General features: G+C 41.1%; 2 protein-coding genes across 7 annotated transcripts in view; one reads left to right on the top strand and one right to left on the bottom strand.

The window, feature by feature from the left end:
• The window catches only part of atad2b (ATPase family AAA domain containing 2B), a 62,680-nt gene extending 55,208 nt beyond the window's left edge, over positions 1–7,472 (top strand). The window contains exons 27-28 of the mRNA XM_024291567.2: positions 2,643–2,771; positions 5,714–7,472. Coding sequence (XP_024147335.1) covers positions 2,643–2,771; positions 5,714–5,755 — 171 coding nt within the window. The 3' untranslated portion in view covers positions 5,756–7,472. The remainder of the gene's footprint in view (positions 1–2,642; positions 2,772–5,713) is intronic.
• Positions 7,473–7,481: 9 nt separating this feature from the next.
• Positions 7,482–23,475, bottom strand: part of LOC112158292 (kelch-like protein 29) — a 326,899-nt gene continuing 310,905 nt past the window's right edge. For all 6 annotated transcript variants that reach the window (XM_036210446.1, XM_024291568.2, XM_024291569.2 and 3 more), the window contains 3 exons: positions 22,983–23,176; positions 12,779–12,923; positions 7,482–8,427 (listed from right to left, as the gene is read on the bottom strand). In XM_036210446.1, the coding sequence (XP_036066339.1) occupies positions 8,244–8,427; positions 12,779–12,923; positions 22,983–23,176 (523 nt within the window). In that variant the 3' untranslated portion in view covers positions 7,482–8,243. The remainder of the gene's footprint in view (positions 8,428–12,778; positions 12,924–22,982; positions 23,177–23,475) is intronic.

Raw genomic sequence — 23,475 nt, 5'->3', positions numbered from 1 at the left:
CCTAAGTTTTTTTTAGTTTTTTAGGCTAATGTGGCATTTAGCTAATATTTTAGCTGGCTATCAGCTTCAGCGTTTTTAGCTATCAGCTTCAGCATCTTCAGCTATCAGCACTAGCATCTTTAGCGGCCAGTTTCAGCTTTCAAACTAGCATTATCACAGCTAATGCTACATATGTAGTTCATAATTATGTCCAAAAGCTGCGGTTTTAAAGTTTTAAAAATTTTAGTTTTCATTTTCAATTAATGTTTATCCCGTTCGGCCCGCGGCTTAAGGTGTGTTTTGGATTTTGGCCCCCTGTGTGATTGAGTTCGACACCCCTGGTTTAAAGGACATATTTTTTTTTATTGAAGTACAATATCGATAAACTCTAAAAGGAAACTGTGATTCAAAGCAACAAAAGGTTCCAGAAACTCCTACTTTGTGATTCATCATAGCAAACATCTCATTTCAGTGATAAAAATCCACTGAAAAGAAGACTTCTCTGGTTATTTCCAGGCGTTTTTACCAAACACCAAACACTGCTCACCCCGTCCCTCTGATTATCCCAATAATTACCTGAGCTGTGGCGGTCCCGGCCCCTGCATTTTGATGAGGTTAAACATGTGAGGGGCGGGTCAACAGAAAAGGCCCTTCGACTGTTCCCGATGTTTTAATTAAAGTTGCAGTGAAATGTAAACTTGCTTCTAATTATGATTACCTTTAATTAGCTGTCAGTCTGATCTTAATTGCTTTTGAACACAGCTGACCTCCAACCGCAGCATCTCCAAGCATCCACCTCGGCTGCTTTGTTTGCCAGGCTCTATGTGCTGTACGTCTATTTGTGGCTTTTTGTTTCGGGTGTCTAAACATCGCGTTAATAGAGGATTCATGTGCAGAAGTTCTAGTCGGGTCAGGTGTGAAGAAACGCTGTAAACAGAAGAAGGCCTTCAAAGGTGGAAGCGTTCATTATTCATCACCAGAAAGCAGTAAACGGCTGAAAATACTTTTATTGTGTGAAGTACTTTGTGTTTCCACTGGTGCTTCATAGATGAAGTTTAATTTGAACAAAAGAAGACGTCTAAATCACCTGGTTCCAAACATCTCGGAGAACTAACCTTAGATCATTTCCCATATAATCCCAGACACACTTGGGAATGTCTAGAATTCCGTCAATTCCAGTTCCTCTCGTTCTTGTGTACATTTCTTGATGACTTTGGCTGAATGTTTGAGGTCATTCTGCTGAAGAATCCATGTAGGGACAATCGTTGGTATGATGGGTAAATATCTGCAGTAATTCTCAACGTTGAGAAGACCTTTAGGGTGTATTCAGACCGGACACATTTGGTCCACTTAACCCTTGTACTATCTTATGGGGTCCAGATGATCCAAGCCTTACATTGAGGTGCTATCACAGATGTGGATGAAGATGGACAGGATTTCCTGTCTCTCACAGAAACCAGTTAAAAACAAAAATCATTGGTAAAAAAAAGTTCTGCGCGCTGTCTTGTGGGGTACAGGTGAACCACAAGACAGTCCCAACATCAATATACCTAAAGAGGCACAAGTGAACCAGAGTTTGTTTCCCCCACTAATCTGGAGCAAATTTTCAGTCCAAACGCACGCAAGCGAACCTTGGTCCAGTACCAGGAACTACTCTCGGACCCATCTTTCAAGGTGGTCTCGACTTCCATTATTTCCACCTCTTGTTGCTTTGCCCCGCCCTCATAATTCCCATGAGAGAAGAGATCTTCTGTCACGTGATTTTGTTTACAGGCTTTGTTCTGGAACAGGAAAGAGTTCTTGATGGCAGTGTGAATACAGAGCGAACGCTGGGTTCAGGACTCGATCCAAATCAAATTGAGTGGACTTGGAGATTTGTCCAGACCGAGTTGGTCTACCTCTACAAATGGAGATTGGTCCGAACCAATTTCCATTTGTAGAGGTAGACCAATTCCGTTGGTCCAGACCAATCTCCATTTGTGGAGGTGTCGCCCAATTGCTCAAAGAACCTCCATCATGTTTCCTGCAGACATGCCCTTTGACCAACAAACTACCTTCTGTTGCAGACTAATATTTCAAATTTGGACTCATCAATTTATCAAATGTCCCTATTTTCCTGCAGACTTGAGTGACTTGATCTTGTTTCCACTTTTGGCTTTTTGGGTCATCTTCTCCATGAAGACATTTCTGTCCAGATTTCTCAGGACAGTAGATGAATATATTTGTCTCTAGTTTCCTGGCCATTCCCTCTACAGTCCTCAACCTTTTTTCTTCAAAAGAGCTTTTATTTCTGGAACCTGGCGTCTGCTTTGAAATCTTTGTCCAGTAGAGACCTTGCTGATGGAAAAGTCTTTGGTCTTATTGCTCTACAACCTTGATTTGTAAAAGTTCGGATGTTCCTCACTCGGTTTTAAACCTGTTTCTGTCTCCAGATTTCAGTACATGATCATTGAAGTTCATTAGATCCAGTTTGGTTGATCAAACACATGACGATAGTCCTACAGAATCTCCACCTTTGTGCGACTGAACCTAAAAGAATCAATGTTGGTTTGAAGGCAAAGCGTAATAACATCACCCAATGCTTGCTCTTTTGTTCTGTAGCTTTTTTCTTTAAACTTTTCTGCAGTGGACGTTAAAATGTTGTTTTGTGGCGTTTCTCGCAGGCTCTGCTGGACACGGTGGTGAAGAAGAGCGAGGGCTTCAGCGTGGAGCAGCTGGAGAGGCTGTACTCTCTACTGAGCCAGTGCATCTACCGGCACCGCAGGGAATACGACAAGACCCGGCTACTGGAGGTCAGAGACACACATCTGTGGGGATCCTGTGATCAATAAAACATCATCATGACACTCAGACTCTAGAGCAGCGGGCCTCTACAACCTTTTTCGGGCCATTGAGCGCTTTAATGTCAGACAATATTTTCGGCCTGTACGAGGCTGAACTGTCTGATTTTTAAAATTATTTTTAGCTCTCAGCTTCCCTTAAAGTTTTAGGTTAAAGTTTCATCCTTGTAGCTGCTTTAAATTATATTTGTGCTTTAGATTTTGTGTAGGAAACATTGAAATGTGACAGATTTTTGCTAACAAATCTGGTGCTTGTCTGAACTTTAAATACCCACTCTGAGGAAAATCGTCTTTTTTGTATTTTTAACATCTTCTTTTTCTCATAGTGAAGGACAGTTCTGAGTATTCTTTGATTCAAATCACATTGGGTCTGAAAACCGGGAGCTAGAAAAAGCTCAGATAAGTTAAGCAACTGATAAAATGGGCGGGGCCAAAGTATCCAATTTTTTAAAATAAAACTTCCTTTAGAATCAGAATATCAATGAAACGGAAAAAATGTTTAATGATCACACCGAACTTTTTAATTAAACTAATAATACTGAGGGAAGAATAAAGAGGAGACACCTTTATTTGCTTTACAAGCTGTGTTTCCTGTGCAGAAATTCTTAAATTTGAAAAAACTATCCACACTAGATGACTAGTTGATTCTTTGAAGGTCAAACATCTCCTCCACCTGCACCTTTCCTATCAAATCTCGATTAAAAACCATGTTTATTCTCTTTTCCAATCACAAACATGCCAGACTTTTTGCAAGAAATCTGTCAAAATGTCAGAATAAAATCACTAAAACAATCAGTAGTCGGGCCGGCTGCATCAATTTAAGGGACAGAAAGAGAAAAAAATCAGTGTTAACAATGGAGTTTTTTCATCAGAGATATTAAATGTAGTAATAGACAACTGAAAACCATCACTCACTGCTGAATATTTATCTGCTTTTTGACGTTTTTAGACATTCTGGTTCTTTAACAAGCAGCCGGGCTTTTTTAATAACAGTTCTCTGACTCTAATGTTGTCACACTGTTGGCAAAGTGTTTTGTTTTCTCACCAAAAGAGGTTGAAACTTCCACAAAAGCAGTTATGAAAGCAAAATTTGTTATTTACTGCGGCGCAAAAGGCAGGTGTGTTTATCTTATTCTGGCGGGGGAGGGGAGTTTTTTTTTTTTATATTTGAATTTCCTGCCGGAGAACTTGTTATACGGCTGTTTGAATGGTTTCACCGTGAAAAAGAGGAGCGCGTCTCATATCTGAGGAGACGGATCTCTCTGCTGGGAATAAAGACGTCTGTGTACTCTGAGGCAAGACGAGATCCTGACGGGAACAGGAAATAGACGTGGACCTCAAAAAAAAAAAAAAAAAATCACTGAAAGGGAGGAGGTTTAGGTTTTTTCCATCGACAAAACTGACAAAGATGGAGTTGGGCTTTCTGAAAGTTATATTTTGTGTTTGGAGCTTGTTTGATGGGCTAGAATGTGATTTATTTAGTGTTGAGTAACCTGAAAGTCTTTGGCGCGGGTGACTTCAGCCTTCACCACTCTTCTAGTTTCCCTGTAAATCCTTCAGACAGCTTTACATGGCAGAATGACCACGTAGCTGCGCCCCATCTGCTGCCGCGTCGCATGGCGGAGCGGAGACGAAATGACGGCCGTCCAGGTGGTGCGGCGCGGTGATGGGTCGGGTCAGATGGCGGAGTCACTTTTTTGCTAAAACAAGCAGAAGTCATCTCTGATGTTGCATTGTGGGTATTAGGGTCTGACATGAAATGGAGCGTTTGTCTCCTCCCCCGGGAGCGGCTCGTCTCGGCCTTCAGAGGAGCTGACCTTTCAGCAGATGAACTGCTGAAAGTCAGAGGAGCGTCTCGGCTTCAGTCGGGGCGGCCCCAGGCCTTCTGTCGCCCCGTCAGCCCGAGCGGTCTCCAGGAAAACCCACCGCCTGATGTACGATGTGTTGTGACATTTGCAAATGTAAACATCACACGTGCCAGCAACACTTTCTGCTCCGGCTGCTGTCAGCTGAACAGCCTTTCAGAAACGGTTTTATTCAGAAAACGGAGCCTTAGTGACGTACAGAGGTTTGACCCAGATGTATGCTGCAAGTTTTGGGGTCATGAAGTCATCAACAGCATTCTTTTAGTCATAATTATGTAGTTTTTGGCTAAAATCAACAAGCTGAAAGAAAGAAAATCTCCTGCATTTCACCTATTTCATCCTTACATGTTGTCCAAGTGTTGACTACATACAGCCTGTCTTTACACTCTATGGGTCTACGACCTTAAGATTGGTCACCTGTGTGCCTCATACTGGCTTATGGTTGACGATTGAACGTTTATTTTTATCAGGGCTTCAAAAATATTATTATTCAGAGTTTGTAAAAGTTTCCTAATTTGTTTGTTTCGGGTCAATCTAACTTGAATAGCCTCTCTAGAAGACGTTTTTATCGCCGGTGTTGCCCCATAATCCTGTGTAACACCACGCTTTATCACCAACAGCTTCCTCTGCTTAGAAGTGTAAAATTGCTTTTTACCAAAGTTGATAGTTTTTAACTTTTGCAGAAATTGCTATCATGCAGGGGGTGTCAGGGACCCCGATCAGCCATTCAGATGAGGAAACGCTGGCAGTCAAACATCTTCAAGGCATTAATCATGGTCTGCTGCAGTCTATCATCCATCTCTTTCTCTGATGCTGCTCAGATTCAGTCAAATTCTGCTGTTTTCATGCTGAGAAAAATTGCCCGCCGTACTTTAGCACAGCTTTGCTTGGCTTTACATCATTTATCACGGTGAAAGCTGTTTGCTGTGGGAAATTTCCAAGTAATATTTAAGCCGCGGCGGCGGCGCACAGACGCTCGGCGCACACGTTTGGAGATTATGTTGACATGTGCTTGTTTTTGTTGTGCAGGAGATGGAGGAGAAAACCCAGCATTTTCATACATTCCTGTGAGACGGGAGACGCCGAACCGCCGGGGACCCACACGGCGGGGCCGCTCCGAGTCCGGCCCGTCACACTACAAACACTCACCCGCCCTGCTGGCGCTCGGAGAAGCAGGGTGGAGACTTTCTATGGTGCTAACGACTCAGGAACCTGGCCAGATCCACCCTACACAACCAAACCGCCGCCGCCCCCATCGCCACAACCACGAGGTGCTACTCCACTCGCCGTCGGATCAGGTGACCCACTCACGTGCACAGCAGGCAGCTCAGCAGACCTCCACCAGCAGACGTGGTCGAGCCCTCCGGTTATCACACTGCGCCGCTTCTGTCTGGTTTCAAGCTAGCACAGGAGGTTAGCACGGCAGCACCATTCACCACGGCGGCAGAACCGAACGTTCCCCGTCTGTCGTTTGCACTGCCTAGTGTGTGCCTTATTTTTGAAAAGCAAACCTCACCATTTAGCCGGATTCGGGGGAGGATTCGGGGTAGGGTTTGAGGATTCGGGGGAGTGTTTGAGTTATTCGGGGGAGGGTTCGAGTTATTCGGGGGAGGGTTCAAGACAAGGTTCTTCAAATGTTACATTTGTTGCATGTGGTGGAGCAGTCGGGGGCGGGGCTTCATATGCAAACAACAAAAAGAAAAGGGTTTGGTGCCATCCCGCTCCCTAACGGTGCTGAAATGTTTCCTGTTTTTTTTTTTTTTACGCTGAATTGACTGTTGGTGAATCCGATCAAGGCCATTCTAGGCAGTGCTCATCTTTGCTCTTTGTGTTTCCTTTCTCCACACCTGACCAGTCGGTTCTCACCTGTGGCCAAACGTTTTCCCGCTCTTCTCTCTTTAAAAGAAGCACTCTGGGGTCGACCTTAAGCTCACCTCTGCCTTCCCCCCACAGCTCCAGGTGATCAAACCGTATGCAAACCGGCAACCACAGGTTAGCACTTGGACTACTGCAGAGAGGAAGAAACCAATGCTACCTCAGCGTAATTTATTTTGTTTACTGGGTACAAAAACAGTATTTCTGATTTGTTTTCCCCCTTTTTTATTTTTAAATACTGTTGTGACATCCGCAGGTACCAGATCAGTGCGACCACGGCAGATTGTTATGTGTTGAGCCAGGTGTGTCTGTAGTTCACCTGTCGCCTCTTTTCTATTTTTCTGCTCATCTCATTTTTATTTATTGCAAATGATTTCCATCTAAAATGCTTTTTTTGTTATAAAATTGGAAATTCTTAAACGTCCGTTTTGTTGTGTAGCGTTTGTGTAGCAGGTGGCGTGTTCGACAGTGGGGGGAGGGGTTTACAGGTCTCTCAGGTTTACCAGGAACAACACGCCCCCTTCTGCCTTTTTATTTTCCTTCATTGAGTGGTTACAGATGAACTGGAAAAAGACAAACAGGACCAGACTTGCTTTCATTGTTTTGTTTTGTTTGCCAAAAAGATTTAAAAACACACCTGGACATAAATTGTGGATAGTTAATGTCACACATTGTGATCTCCCGTTTTTTTATTCTAAATTGTAGCCAGTTTGGACTAACAGCCAGTTTTTGTCTGGTAGTTGAGGATTTAATCCAGAACGTTCGGAGGGAAAAAGGTTTGTTCTCCTTTTGTGTTCCAGTCTTTTTTATTTTGTGTATTGCAATGTTACTTTAGTGTAAGTTATATTTGGAATTTACTGTATTTCTGAATAAACTGCTGTGATATACTTGAATAAAGGTGCAAACTTCATAAGTACACGTGTTTTCTGTGGAAATTCAGTAGATTTTAATGTACAAAAAAAGTCGACAGTCCGTTCATGTTCTGGTATATCTATTAGGGTTCAATAACTGTAGATTTACAGACATTTTTGTTTTTTTAATCCAGTCTATCAGGGTTTCTTTTTTTCTAAAAACATTTATACAGAATTGATTTAAAATATACATATTTCCTTCCTGTATTTACAGAATAACCCATCGCTGGTGGGTCACAATGGTTGTAGAAAACAGAAACAGATGATCACCATGACAACAAATGAATATTGTGCTTCAGAGGACGGCGGGATTCCTTCTCCCCGAATGTTTTTTCTCTTTAAACCCTATCTGACCCAGATCTGGCAGGTTTTTCCAACGTACGGGTCACACGGTTCAAAACCTGGTTCTGACATTACCTCATAAATCCTCACCTTAGGAATTCCTGCAGGAGAGCGGAGAACATCAGGGATGAAAAGAAAAAAAAGACCCACATCTATGGAAGCTACAGACTTTTTAGCTAGCTGTGGATCCGCTATGGCTCTGGTTCAAGACGAAACAATCTGATGATTCTTCAAAATTACTAAGAGTGCCCCTGCTGGATGAACGGATGAACTACAACCATACAGTGCTGGAGTTTAGGCATCGCCGCCTGGCGTTGGCTGAACATGAGTACATTCTGCTCAGGCTTTTATTTGAGGGGGGGGTGGCGGCTGAGCTCCTGATCCACAGCTGGAGCTCAGCCGGCGTTTGGCATCGGCGCGGTCCGGCCGCCTCAGCCGCTCTGGATGTACTTCTTAATGACCACGCAGCCGTGTCTGAAGAGCGGACAGGGCAGCGACTGCAGGAGCGTCCAAGAGTTGCTGCAGGGGTCAAACGTCTCCATGTTGCCCAGGGCGGGGCCTTCGCTGCTGACGATGCCGCCTGTGGCGTAGATCTTCCCGTCCAGGACGACGGCGCTGCAACCACAAAAAACATCACCTCTTAGTGAGTGTAAAACTCAACAGAAACAAGAGGATTCTGATTTGTTTATAGCATCACATGACCCTTAAGTCGGTCCTGATTAACACCTGAGCTCCGTCTGGCGGGAACAATATTCATTTCAGCCTTCTTGTGTATAAATACCCGAACTTTGCTTTATTACTACGGAGCTCTGGACATGACTTTCAAAGACAAATTGTTCCTTCAAATTAATAATTTGTGGCCATGAAGTAGTATTTCGTAGCCACAAAATACTAATTCATGCACACACAATAATCAATTTGGGCAATATGCTAACTTGTTTGCCCAAAATGCTAATTTGTGTGTGCTCAATACTAATTATGTGTGCAAAATATTAACTTATAGGCACAAAAATGCTCATTTGTGTGTGTGCATAATGCATACTTTTGTGCACAAAAAAATGCTAACTTGTCCATAACATGCTAACTTGTTTGCGTAAAATGCTAATTTGTGTGCAAACACTAATTGATGTGTACAAAAAGCTAAATCATGTGTGCAAAATGCTAACTTGTGTTCGAAACATGCTAATTATTGTGCGCTAGATGCTAATTTTTTTGTAAAATGCTAATTTGTGTGTAAAATGCTAACTTGTGTGTAAAATGCTAACTTGTGTGTAAAATGCTAACTTGTGTGCGCAACATGTTATTCTGTGTGTACAAAATGCTAATTCATGCACACAAAATAACTTAATTTGTGCACACAACAACACTAAGTAAGATGCAAATTTGCGTCCACAAGTGCTTATTCATGTGGGCAAAATACAAATTTGTTTACTCAAGTTGCATAAAATAATTTGTGTGCATAAGATGCTAATTTGTCCTCATGTAATGTAAATTTTCATGCACAAAATGCTAATTTCTGCCCACAAAATACCACTCTGTCTACAAGCTATCAATTTGAGGGAACAGTTTTTATTCTGCCACATCCAGAGCTCCGTAGAAAACAACAGAAATCCATCTTTCTATTAATTTCAGTAGAAAAGGCTCCACATTTCACCCTTCAGATGTTCATGCTTGACAGGAGTCCTCCATCAGACAAACAGCTTTGTCACAGACAACCCCATTTTTTTAAAAGTGTTTAATTGTTCGACAGCCAGGACTTCCAGCAGAAATCCGTCTTGTTGATCACAACCTACCAGCAGAGCCACACAAAGCTTCTGCAAACAGCGCGGCGCTGGAGGCTGCGGCTGCGTGACGCCGCCGTTCCGACGTCGTTCGCCGCTCCCTAACGAGGCGGAGGTAAACGTGTACGTTCTTTCTGGAGGAAAGCTAATGAAAAAGCAAATATCTGTACAAATATGCACGTTTGATATGAAACAGAAGCAGGAGTTTGTGTGCAGAAAGGATTAAAACTTGGGCTATAAGCTGATTAGAGCTTTGTACTCCTGTTGGGCTTTGGAACGATCTGCATTTACATAAGGTGCGCGCTCGCACACACACTCACAACACTGTGGGGACTCGGAAAGATTATTACATAAAGCCCGGTTCTACTCGGAGGAGAAAAAGAGCCAGCTGATCCAAAGTGGAGAGGGCAAAAAGCCTGGAGGCGGCTCCTTCCGATAACAGGAGGGCAGGTGCGGCCGGATCTCCTGCACAATGACCTGCCAGCCTCCAGATCCGTGGACGTTCCTGAGCGTTCTCCTCCTCTCTCGTGTCAGACTTAGTTAAATGTAGCAGAACAGCTGCCCGGCGTGAGCCGCTGCAGCTTATCAATAACTCTGACAACATGATTTATGCGCCGCGTTCTGCACATCAGATCGCCGTCTGTAATTGCCTCCCAAATGTATTTCATGCATGCTCCTACTTTTCTATTTATTTATTTATTTTTGTTGTTGTCTGAAAACTGAAATTAAAATCCAGCATGAAATGGGAGTTCATTACGGAGGAAACGGCACACCTCAGTCGCTGGAGCTGACTGGGAGATCGGAGCGTGATCCCACTGCTGCTCGTTTTCATTTACCTCCTTCAACGGCCGCTATGTGGCCACAAATGAAAGGAGCAGACGTGGATTTGTGTTTTGGAGACAACAACATCAACAACAACAACCCCCCGAGTGAGGCGACGTCTCAACAAAGAAGAAATGAAGCAAACAGATTTGTAATGATTCAAACTAGATTCTCACTTGATTAAATCTGGACTCGGATTTCTTACATTTTTTAGTTGCGTCACGTCTATCTGAGTGGTTTGATCCACTCAAAGTTGGCTTTTGGTAACTTCTTATATAATGGCGGATTTATCCGTTTGGCGTCTCCTGCCGAAAAATCAAATGTATTTTTTTTAATCCGTATCTAAATGTTGAATATCTTTGTCATTGGTCCACAGAATCAATATCAGGAATCAAAGTGTTTAAATAAACATTTAAAACTGAAATCATTTAAAAACTGCAGGGAGGCGGACCTACAAGCTCACATTGAAATTGAACAGGAAATATGCAAAATACAGCTATTTTGAGGATAAATGTGAAATATTTTAGGGTAAAATATATATTTAAGTTGTGGAGACATTTACTTAATTATTAGTACACTATACGTCTTATGATGGCAGGTGCTTCACCTTCCTCACCAAACCGCTAACAGTAGCTGAACTAATCCGGAACACTTTTTACCTGAAAATTTGGAGTCTAAAATGTTAAGTTGGGCAAAAACTTCCAAATCTAAGAATTCTCTGCTCACTTACTGACTGGAATATTCTACTGTCGCAAACAGACAGGGGAAGACATGATCCATTTTCAGTGATTCTGGGTGTTTTATTTATGACAAATGATAACAGGTGAACTATTTGTTTTAGACACTTTTATTAAAGTTTCCCCATGACATTTATTTTTATTTAAAAAAAAACATTCCTATTATTGTTTTAATTCTGATTATTACATTTTTAACCAAAATCCCACAACCTCAATTACTTAAAAAGCCATTTTTCTTGTTGATCTGAAGCCTGTTTCTAAAATCTTCTCTGAGGGGGCGTGGCTTTTGGAGCTGAGCTGAGTAGCCCCGCCCCTGATCCCCACCACTCAGTGGAAATGAGGCTTTAGTAATTCCTAAAGTCCATTGACTTTTTATGAGAACTGGACTGAGTAAGTGTGACGTCAACCGAATCAATTCAGTCACGTTTTTTTCATGACATGGACACCGCCATGTTGGAGCCAGGTGTCGTCTGAAAGCAGTGATTGGTCCGAGTTGGTCCGAGTCTCTCACCAATCAGGAGTGAGCTCTTTGGAAGTCCACACCCCTAAAGGTACGTTTACACCAGTCACGTGATGCATATTCAAGAACACGCTAGCCCATTCAGTCGATGATGGTATTTTTATTTTTATCATTTTTAGTGTTTACTAGCTCTTGTCCGCCACACACAGTTGGAAGAGGCTAGACGCGAAAAGTTCTTTTGCCGCTCTATTCCAATATATGAAAGCTAGATTCACAGGATTACTACCAGGCAGAATAACGCAACTTTTCTCTTCTATGATCATGTTTACAAAGGTTAGTACAAAAACCGTCAATCAAACTTTTTGAACATTTGACCTACTTTTATTGAGTCACCTGCTTGGTCAGTTTAAAACTTGAAAAATAAGAAAAAATTATTATTAGCAATAACACGTTAAAAAAGATTGTAAATTTTCAATAACGTTAGCAGAGCGGCCTAACAAAAGTGGTGTTTCCCTGTTGCTCGACAAATTTTTACCGTAATATTGAAAAATGTAATAGCAGAATCCCTGGCTCAATCTGAACGAAATGATATGACATATTATATCAAAATATTAGGAATGTGGGCGTGGTTAACAAAAAACCTCCGTTGCTAAGGAAAACCAAAAATTTACTTTTGCAGATTGTTTTAAAAATTACACTGATCTGTTCGTAACATCCAGGCAACCAAAAAATAAAATGGTTGCTATGGAGATAAACTAACAGTAAAGCCGCCATTTTGAAAAAATCGGTTTGTCATGAATTTGTCTTGTAACTCATCTAACTGGGGGGGGTGGGGCAAAAGGGAGAGTGGGGGAGGGTAGCGGCTGACAACCATACAACGCAACTCACAGCTTTAATTTAAGTTTTAACCCAGTAAAGTACACTTCCGCTGTATTAAAAGTGGTTTATCAACAAACTTTTACTGGATTTTGTTAGTTTTAATGAAATGGCCAAACTTTAGCTTCACGGCGCTCTACCACACAAAGACTGACGGACTACTAATGAGCTTGAATTTTATAAAAAGCAGGTTTTTTTTTTGAAGACATACTTGCAACGGGAGCTTTAGAAGAAGCTTTTTGAGGACTTTTCTGCCAACATTCGGTGCTGCTACATTAATTATCTCTTACCTGCAGAACTGCCGTGAGTGATTCATGTTGGGGCCAGCCTTGATGTTGCCTTTGTCGGGGTCATAGATAGTGGTAGCTCGAGCGTAGGCTCCTCCCAGGATGAATATAAAACCGTTTAGACTCACTGCAGGGGCATATTTGTTATCTAAAGATATGAGGAGGGAAAGAAAAAAAGAGAAAACACATTCTTTCACTTTAATGGCATCAATATGTTCTTCTTTTCTACTGAATGAAAAAAAACAATCATCATCAACATTCTCCTTATCACTTTGCAGATACGCCCGTCTCCAGATTGCTTTGAAAGAAAGGAGGGAATGGATACCTACGCCTGAGAAAAAGGAAAAAAGAAAAAGCTCAGTTCATAAATCACTGCGGCTTTATTGGGTTCCACTTCAAAATCTGTTTGGGCTTGGAAGCGATATAAAACAGTTACCAGAGTCCCAATAATTCACAATTGCATTAAGCCGCTTGGCACTTTCGTAGATTTATACAGAAAAAGGAAAAGCTGGCAATACATGAATGAACAGGTGGAATAATGGATTCTGGGGCTTTTGTATGAGCACACCTGAGGAGACTCGCAGATGATGGGAAACAAAACTGAGTTTAAAAAAGCTGCTGCGAGTGCGGGGAAAAGTTGAGCCCGTTTACGTCTTCTGATGGCAGGTGAGGCAGTGTCGAGATGCTCGTCATGGTCGTTCGTCAGGCGGCAGGCAGGAGGAGCTAAGTTTAACTCCTCTTCCTGCACTTTGCCCCGGCGGCTGAGAGGAGTCTGACGTTTTTAATTAACAGGTCGGCCATGAGGTCGGAGGCACCGCCGCTGCCTCTACGATTACTGCACTGCAGTCGCATTAAGAAATCCACTAGTGTGATGGGTTTTGCACATGCTCAGTACACTGCCCCTGCACAGTGGCCTTGGTCAACCCATGCCTCTACGACGTCCATTTTCCTCTCATATTGGATCTCCTTTTTTTTTCCACAAAGTTCCATTCATACGATAAATTACATAATCATTCGTATAATCATTTCTGAGACCCCTATCTCATTAGCATGCGCCAAACTTTCCTTAAAAAACAATTTAATATAATTTGGTTCATGTTTTCTGCCCTGTATTTCCTCATCAATCCACTAGGGGCAGTACAAGAGCTTTTCCTGCTCATTTCAAAATGGCTGCTCCCATGAACGCTTTTGGCGGGAAAAGTTTTGCTAGTTTTCAAACCTTTAGGGTGAGAGTTACTCTTGTATTATTATTATTTATTTTGTAAAGATGTGTTGATAATTATGTGTTTATAATAGAGATAAACGTTTTATTAAAAATGTATGGGTGAACACTCATCAATATTTTTACGTCTTAAGCTAACATGAGCAAAAATTGAAAAAATCACTCAACATAAAAAAATTGATAAATGTGAATTAAAAAATTAATGCAAAGATTCTTAAGGGAGGATTTAAGAAACATTCTAAAAAAATATGTCAATTTCTTTAGCTTTAGAGGGTTAACCTTAGGATTTCCAAATTGAAGCCCTTTAGAAAACCAGCTAAAAATCAGTGCAGTACCGCTAGAAACCACTAGGGGCAAATAGCGTTAATTAAATTTACAGTATTTCTAACTATGTCATGGTTCAACTTTTGTAGTTTTACCCATTTTTTTTTTAATAGTGCATTGTGTTCTACGTCCTGATTGGCTGTTGTTGTCAATCATTCTCTGCTGTGTCATACAGAATGATTTCGTTTGTCAAATCTTTGATCGCAATCAGAGCTTCGTTTTCATCATATACTATTGGACCTGAACCTTAAGAATTTAAACAAGAGAGAGAAATGTAAAAACGTTCATGTCTGTCTGAGAAAAGTCTATAAAGTGTGTGGCGAGGAGTTTATAGCCCTAAAACATCTGTAATTTTGTATTTCTCCTATTGTATTTCTCCTATTGCAGATATTTTTTAGTTTTTTTTAACGATTTAAACGACAATTAATGATATTTAATGTTTCTTTTAACACTATTAACAGATTTATATGGAATAGTATGGCATGAAAAAACATTTAGTGTTTTTTTAAGTTATTAGTAGTCTTTTTCGAGATATTTTTCTCCAAAATAATTTATTTTTAGAACTACAAATACAAGAAAACTCTAAACCAGGGGTCACCAACGTGGTGCCCACGGGGCCAGGTAGCCCTCAAGGACACCACAAGGTGCCCGCAGGTCTCTTCTGAAAATAACACAACTCACTTGTGAGCTGCATCTAAAATTAACATTTATTCTCTTGCTATTTTTTTATCAGGCTTACATAGATTTAAAAATTAAAATGTCTTAAAAATATGATTAGGTTACATAAACTATTATTATTATTATTATTAACTAAATATTCTTAGCTGACCTCTGACCTACTCCAGTTCGAAGATCATTAATTCTGTTAAAAATTCAAAATGTGACAAGATTTGTTTAAAAATGTGTACGTTGATTTTTCTTCATCATTACATAGTCGATAAACATGGTACAACACAGTGAAAATGGTACATTTTCACATGAAATGTAAGTAATCATATTAAAATGTAACAATTATTGAGATTATTTAAGTGCTGAATATTCATATCTGTTGTCATTGTTGATAATTATGGTGAGGAGTCAGTGTCTTTACCTAGAGAAGTATCGTTATTCATTATTAATAATGTATAACTGACTATAACTACGCTAAATTTGTTATTGGTGATGGTAGCCCTCCGTATGACTCAGTACCCACGAAGTAGCCCTCAGGTTCAACAAGGTTGGTGACTCCTGATCTAAACTAATCGAATAAAGTAATTATAGTGACGCAGAAAATGATTAACACCTGCAGTTGTTAAATAGGCTCCGCCTCCAGCATGTGACACACAGGTGGGGACCGTCAACAAACCACTCATCCAATGAATCAGAACAAACTAGGAGACGACTGACAAGCATTTCTGGCAAAATGTCACCAGATTCAGTGAGAAAAATGAACATCCTACTCGACTTTGACCATGAACAACAATCTGATTGTATTATACTGCTAACCTTGTAGCAGCGTTACATAACATTACAGGCAGAGGTCTGGTGATGAAGTTATGAGAAGTGGAAGCACGGCTGAGCTCAGAAATGAGCATCTGTGAGGTTTGATTCTCAGGAAGAGAACAACAGACGGAGTATTTGTTTAGAGACTCTGAAGACACGTTCACACCGGGTCTGTGATGCAGGTCTAAGAACCTGCGTTTAGCACGGTTAGCCTGTGGTGTTCACACATTTAGCAGGGATTGTGACATTTTAGTGTTTTGAGTGTTTATCTCTATAAATTCTCACTCCCAACTCATCATATAGGACATTTTTAACATTTTGGGTGTCCCTAATTCGTGTTTTTTGCAAGAAGACCTGGCCGCAGAAAAAGAAATTGGCCCCAAGGTGGCGCCAGAGCATCATTAGAAAAAGTCCTTGACCGAAGTTTGAATAAAGTTCATGCTCTTCCCCCAGAAAAACACAGAAACCGGGTAAGGGTAAAGTTAAGGGTAAAGTTAAGGGTAAAGTTAAGGGTTCTGGTTTGGAATCTTCTAGTATAGATACACAAACTCCACTTCCGCCTAATGATGAGTTTAATGTGGTTTTTGGGTGACATGTTGACTGTAACCAGATTCCCATTAAATCTCGAGTACCCAACCTTCAGGACATGGTACTGGATGCAACAACGGATGCAGACGCGGTACCAGGTTGGGGTTAGGGTACCAGTCCGGTCCGTGTCCCGAGGGTTGGGGACCCCTGATTAGCGTCTGTAGCCCAAATGGCGGCCGGACCCGTACCAGTTTGGGGCCCAGAGGTTGGGGACGCTGATTTAATTGGAACAGACAGCACGTCAAAAAACGACGACACCCCAAAGTCAAAAAGTGGTGTGGAGGGAGCAGAACCATAAGTCCATATATGACGAGAATGCGTTGGTTTATGTTTGTATTCAACCGGAAGTTACTCTAATAAAACGTTGAATTGCTAAATTATCCGTATGAACGTAGCTTTAACAACAAAGATGTTGAGGTTTTCTTTGATGAATGAATCCATCAGAAGAACCGATCCTGGGAGATGCAGGAACAGGGATGCTGAGGTTGGAGGTTTAGATGGAGACAGACGATCGGCTAAAGGAGCATCTGAAAGCCAAAGAAAGGGAAGGCGCACATTTGCATCCTCCAGGTTCTGCGTCATCATTTAAGGTGACAGCCCATGAGCTGAAAAATGGAACAGATGCATGTAGAGCAAAGCGAGCTCTGAACTTCACGAGGAGAGAAGCCTCTCAGGAGGACGTTCTTCTGAGAGATCTTTCAGATCTTCGGGGTGAGGTGAAAGCTGAGTGCAGGCCCAGTTATTAGACAGATACAGAGACGTCTGTACTGATGCTGCCCATCTGACGACGGCGACGCCAACGTTACAGCGAAGGGTTTCAGATTTCAACAACGCTGCCATGGCGAAAAATTGGGTTTAGATTGACGAGACGGGAACGAATCAAATCCGTTTGCAGTGACAGAACACGGAGGGCTCAGAGAGGTCAGATTAGTTCATCGGTGTATTTGGGGATGTAATACAGAAGAGTCATCACGATAAGCAATCAGAACGTTAAATCCGTTCTAAAGTGTCAAACGGGTAGATTTCCTGTTTAAAATAAAACTAGAAAAGTTGCATTACCAGTGATAATTCTAGTGTGAATGCATTCTGCTGAAAGTAGTTGTTCAAGATGCTGAAGCTTTTTGCTGAAAATGGTGACAAAATTTACTTTATTTGCTGAAGGGATTTGCTGAAAATGCAAAAGCTTTTTACAAAATTTGCTAAAAGACTGTAAATGTTGTTAAAGAACTGTGAAAGAGCGCAGAAGTTGACCTAAATTTCTGAAACTTTGCTGTAAAATTCCTTAAAAACCTCTGAACTATGCCAATTTTTTTTAAAAAGCTTTAGTATGCTGCTCAAATACTAGCTAAACTCCAAAATTACATAAAGTTCCTCAGTGAACTAAACTAGTCAAAAACGTTAGCATGTTGCTAAAACAGAAGCTAAATTCTAAACTAGCCTAAAAACCCCAGGGGATACGAAATTAGCCAAAAAAGCTATCTCATTTATTAAATACTAGCTAAGCTTCAAAATAGTAAACTAAATTAGTCATAAACGTTAGCCTATCGCCAAAAGGGAAGCTAAACTCTGAATTAGCATAATAACCCCAATAGATGCCAAATTAGCCACAAAAGCTAGCTCATTTATTAAATACTAGCTAAGCTCCAAAATAGTCTAAAATTCTTCAGTAAACGAAATGGTCATAAACGTTAGGTTAAAGGTTAAACTTAAAATTAGCCTAAAAAGTATTAGCCCAAAACGTTAGCATGTTGCTAAAATATTCCGAGTTTAGCTCGTATTTCAGCAACAACCTAAATATTTTTGTAAACTGGGCATCTATCAGGTAATTTCAAGCAATTTTACAACAAATTTTTCAGAAATTTAGGTCAACTCCAGCACTCCTTCGTAGTTCTTAAACAAAATTTCCAGTCTTTTAGATAATTTCGCAAACAGTTTTTGCATTTTCCGCAAATCCCTTTAGCAATTAAAGTAAATTGCGTTACCATTTTCAGCAAAAAGCTTCAGCATTTTCAACAACTACTTTCAGCAAAAAGCATTCACACTAACATTATCACAGGTAATGCAACTTTTCTAATCTACTTAAAATTTTGAAATAAGACTTTCTCATTCATTTCCTGTGAGGCATATTTTGCTCAATATTTCAGAAACTATAAAGTTTATAAATACTAAAAATACAAACAGTAAAGTCCTGAACGAGCTGAACGTTTTGATACTAAGATTGCTTAAATGATTTGAGTTTTTACGTGCCGAAAAACGTACAGAAAGCAGCAGGAGAATCACTGTAGTGTGAATGCTCACTAAACATTCACACAATAAACATAAAAAAGTGCTGCCAACATTTCCACACAATCTAAACTGTCGGCACGACAATCCGAGGCGTCAGCTTCAATTTCTACCCTCCAGAAACAAGTTGTCACTGATTGGTCCTCCTCACATTCTGTTTATTTTCCTCTTTTCCTTCTTCATCTCAATGATACCCAGCTGTCAGTCTTTCTAAGCACATGTGTGTTTGCCAGCAGACACGGCAAACACAGACACACAACACTCATTTCTCACCATTTGGCGCCTGGAGCAGAATAATAACGGGATGCTCTCAAAGGGAAAACTTCTATTTTTTTTTGACCTGCTGCCCGTCTCCATCGTGGCCCGCTGGATCTCAGGTGGGAATCGAGGCAGGTGAGTCTCGCTCATGTTGGGATTTCATCTGCTGGCCTTCAAGTTTGAAGGAGCTCCTTTTTTTTTTTTTTTTTTTTCTTAGATAATCTGGACGCCTATAGATGCTATGATGACACACCAACAAAATATGATCCAAGAGGAAGATGAGCAAGAAGGTTCATAAAAAAAAAGCAAAAAAGAAACGAGTGATAGAAATGCAGCTGTGCCTGCAGGGCAACACCGGTCAATGCGGACTCTCGCGCTCTCATAAAACAAGCAAGTTGCCAAAGCCTGGGACCCCTCCGGCGGAGGTCACGACACCCTACAAAATGAAAAACACACGGAGCTGCTGAGTTCTGTCTGAACAAACGCCTCTTTGTCTGCTCCCCGCATCATATCTGATGCCGTGAAACCTCCACGCCATCAGAACCAGGCCAGATTCTCTGATAAGCGCTGGTTGTCATGGACCTGGAACTGTGCGGTCAGTGCAGATGCAGTGCTGTTGTTGAAGAGGACAAAGACGCCGCGGTCCTCGCCGCCAGACGCTTAGATACGATTACGACACGGTAATTGGAGCGGCGCAAAAACACACGCTCTCCTTTTTCTAAGAGCAGCTTTTGAAATGATGAGCCTGAAAGAGAATGACGCGCTCTCATTTAACGTGATGGGGACATGTCCAATTAGGTCGCCATGGAAACAGTCCACCTTTTTCTGCCTCTGCTCTCGGCCTTTCCCTTTGTTTTCCTTCAGCAGCGCCACTGCCGCCAGGGACCGCGCCCGGCGTGCTACGTCATTTGCGGGAGTAATTGTTGAGCGCTCAATTTCCCGATAGAGTAACGTGGGTGCGGCGGTCGATGGGGGCCTGCCTGTCAGATGGGGGTGCTGAAAGGAAACCACGGATGATTCCTATCGTGTGACAATGAACAAGAGGGAATCTTTAACTCTGTATGACTTGGAGGAACAACCGTTTTTAGAAGTTAAGGTCAAAATTATTTAATTAATTGATTTCTGCTGCTTTGATTATTTTAAACATTAAAAAAGTCACTTTTTAAACGTTTTTTTTTGTCACAACCTGATACTGATATCATGAATATTTGTAAAAAAAAAAAGACAACCTGCATGTAAAAGATTTTTAGACCGAATTCCCCAAATAATTTCCAACAGATTGAGAAGTGCTGCTCAAACCGACGTAGATTTGCAGAAGTGGAGTTCTTGAAAACCCAGAACCATATCAAAGAGGAGATTTGAATCATTCAGCAGCATTTTCAAGTCCATTTTATCAAGGACGAGCAAAAGGGCCTCTTTCTATAAACTGGAGCTCCAGTGACCTTCTAAAGGCCTTGATGCGTCCTGAATTTTTTAAATGTCATCTTTCTGTGGAGAAAGCGCCACAAACAGACTCACTCCAGCGCCGCTGGGTTGAGTTGGAGGCCGAATTTCAGAGGCGGTATCTTAAAACCTTGGCATTTTAGTAATTTGCGGGAGCTGACCTGTTAAGAATGGAGCATTAAGACTTCATAAGTAGCTTAGCGGCGGTGAGCGCGCTCTGTGGCGCTCCGGATCCACACGGGCGGATAAAACAAAGACGCCGTGGGTCCTAACAGACCGGTGACTATTTTTGACGTAAGTAATATTTGAGGGTTCTGTGAAACCCATTTTCAGTTCACCATGTGATACTACGACGATAAATAAAGAGCAGTGGAAGGAGGCGGAGTCCTCACTGGCCCGGTTTCCCAGAAAGCACCTGTCCATTATCCGCGGGCTCGTTGGCTGTCGGATGCAGGTTCATTGTCACCTGGAGAGATCCACCTGTCTGTCTGCAGCTGCTCTCACACGCCTGCCAGAGAAGTAACCCGGCGCCTCTTTCCATATTCATGCTCGGCGTGCATCGCCTCTGGGCTGATATGAGCTCTGCTGTGTTTATGTGTTTCTATTCATGACATTTCTCACCTCAACACCCAGGTTACATAATCAATCTTTTGTCTTACGGTAAATGTAGGGAAAGTTTTAGAGAAAAAGTTCTTTGGCTGAATCAAATCAAAAGTTTGGATGAAACTCTAGTTTTTCAACGTTTAATTCTAGAGACTTACTTATCGACGGAAGCCAAAAACGGTCAATCCTACTTTAAAAAAAAAACTTGTTTTCCACAATCCACAATCTCGTTATCCCAAGAAAATGAATTGATAATGAGATAATGAAGAACAGATACTGTAAAGTCTGGAGCTCAGTGACCACAGAGACGCTTGTTGGGGTTTTTAGGGAAATAAAGGTTAATGAGAAAGAATTAAGACGTTTGAGGAGCGAAGATCCACTAATAAATCAAAAAGCAGACTGAAAACAACTTTTGTGGAGGTTTTCTTCTGCTGTTATTGTTGTAACCACAAAATAAAGCAACTTCAAACGTGTAAAGTCCATGTCTCGGTGCAGGAAAAGAAGAGAGGGTCACTACAGTATATTTTTTATTATCTCGTTATCAATTCGTTTTCTCGGGATAATGAGATAGTGAATCTCATTATCACGATAAAACGATTACAAAAATAATAAAGTAGTGAAGGCCTTTTTTGGCTTCCATATGTTAAAAAGAGATTACAATTAAAAGTCTCTTTAAGTTGAAAAACTAGAGTTTTAACGATATTTGTTTTCCCGTGATAATGAGACAGTGGATCTTGTTATCATGACAAAATGAATAAAATACAGTAGGGCAGGCCGTTTTCTGCCTCCGTAGGTAAGGAAGATATTAGAATAAAAGTCCCTTTAATTTAAAAAAATAGAGTTTCAACAACATTTGTTTTCTAGTGATAGTGAGACAGTGGATCTCATTATCAAGAGTAAATGATCCAACAAGAAAAAGTAGGGTCAGATGTTTTTGGCCTTCGTAGTTTAGGAAGACACAAGAATTAAAAGTCCCTTTAAGTAAAAAAAAAAAAAAAAATAGAGTGTTAATAATATTTCTTTTCTTGTGATAATGAGATGGTGGATTTTGTTATCATGGGAAAATGATCCAAAACAAAGTAGGGTAGGCTGTTTTTGGCTTCCACAGGTAAGGAAGACATTAGAATTAAAGCCCCTTAGGTTGAAAAAGTAGAGTTTCAACAATATCTGTTTTCTCGAAATAATGAGATAGTGTATCCTGTTACAATGATCCAAAAAAAAGTATGGCTGGCTGTTTTCAGCTATCAGCTTCAACATCACATTTTTTGTCTGGTAAAGACCAACTCCAATCATATAAGTCATGACAAACTTGTCTATAAGCTTTGTAAAATGTAAAATGTCTCTAAAAAATGTCAAACTGTTCTTGGATCTTAAAGAATTTTGCAGGGTGAGCTTTCAATTCAAAGAAGTGTAACTGACTTTTATTTTCTGGTCTGAATATAAAAAAACAAAAAAGTAAAATGAAAAGTAAAAAGGCTCACAAAATCTGAACAAATCAATAAAAACCATCAGTGCGAGGCACTTTCCCTGACACTGAACTGTAAAATAAAATAAAAACTGCCAGCGTTGTGATACGTGCTCTGGAAAAAAAAACATCTGAAAGAGTTTTTGAGTCTTTCCTTTAAAGCTTTAGCAGCTTTCCTTTCACTTCTCTATCTTTTACAGGTCTCAAAAGAGGAAAACGGGTCCAAGGTTTGGACAATAACAAGTCAGGAGCAGGGGCCTGGCTTGGCAATCATGTCAGTGAAATGGTCTTTTCATTATTCGGAGAGGCGATAACGCCAGAAGAGGAGAAATCATGAGAAAAACAGAAGGAAATGATGGAGAGGGGAACAGAAATGTAAAATATGCCGTCCGCCTGAATCCGGAGCTTCAGGTTACAGAACCATGGACTAGGAAGGGATTTTTTTATTTTCTTTTTGGGTGAATATCAGAAAAGTTTGTTTCAACTTTAGTGCATAACAAAGTGTTAGAAAGGAGAGTGGATCTGTTGTGGTCGCTCACCTATCATGGGGGACTCGATGAAGCTCCAGCTGTTGCTCTGAGGTTCGTAGGACTGCAGGACCCCCGCCGAGCGCCCAGCCTCGTTCACTCCCCCGAACACGTAGATCTTCCCTCCGCACACCGTAGCTGCTGCGGAGTGGACCGGCTTTGGGAGAGGAGACACCGTCTCCCAGGTGTTTGTGATGGTGTCATACCTGCAGCACAAAAACCAAAGAGGGCTTAGAATACAGATGGAGCAACAAGCGTCACCGCCGAGCGGGGCCATGATGAGGGGACATTTTAGGACTTATTTTTCTGAGTATGAGTATGAGTAAGGTTTTTACATAGTTTATCCACAGGGGCGACTTATACTTAGCAACTTGTTTATAATAATAATTAAAAAAAAAAGATATATATATATATATACTTTGACACCACTGACTGGGATGTACTGCTGAAACAACACGGTGAGGACCTGGAGGAGCAGACTCACTGCCTGACAGGTTACCTAAAC

The sequence above is a fragment of the Oryzias melastigma genome, linkage group LG24 (assembly GCF_002922805.2).
Source record: "Oryzias melastigma strain HK-1 linkage group LG24, ASM292280v2, whole genome shotgun sequence".
In the NCBI taxonomy this organism is placed as follows: domain Eukaryota; kingdom Metazoa; phylum Chordata; class Actinopteri; order Beloniformes; family Adrianichthyidae; genus Oryzias; species Oryzias melastigma.
Note: the sequence above shows the minus strand (reverse complement) of the source record. Positions and strands in the feature narration are given on the sequence as shown.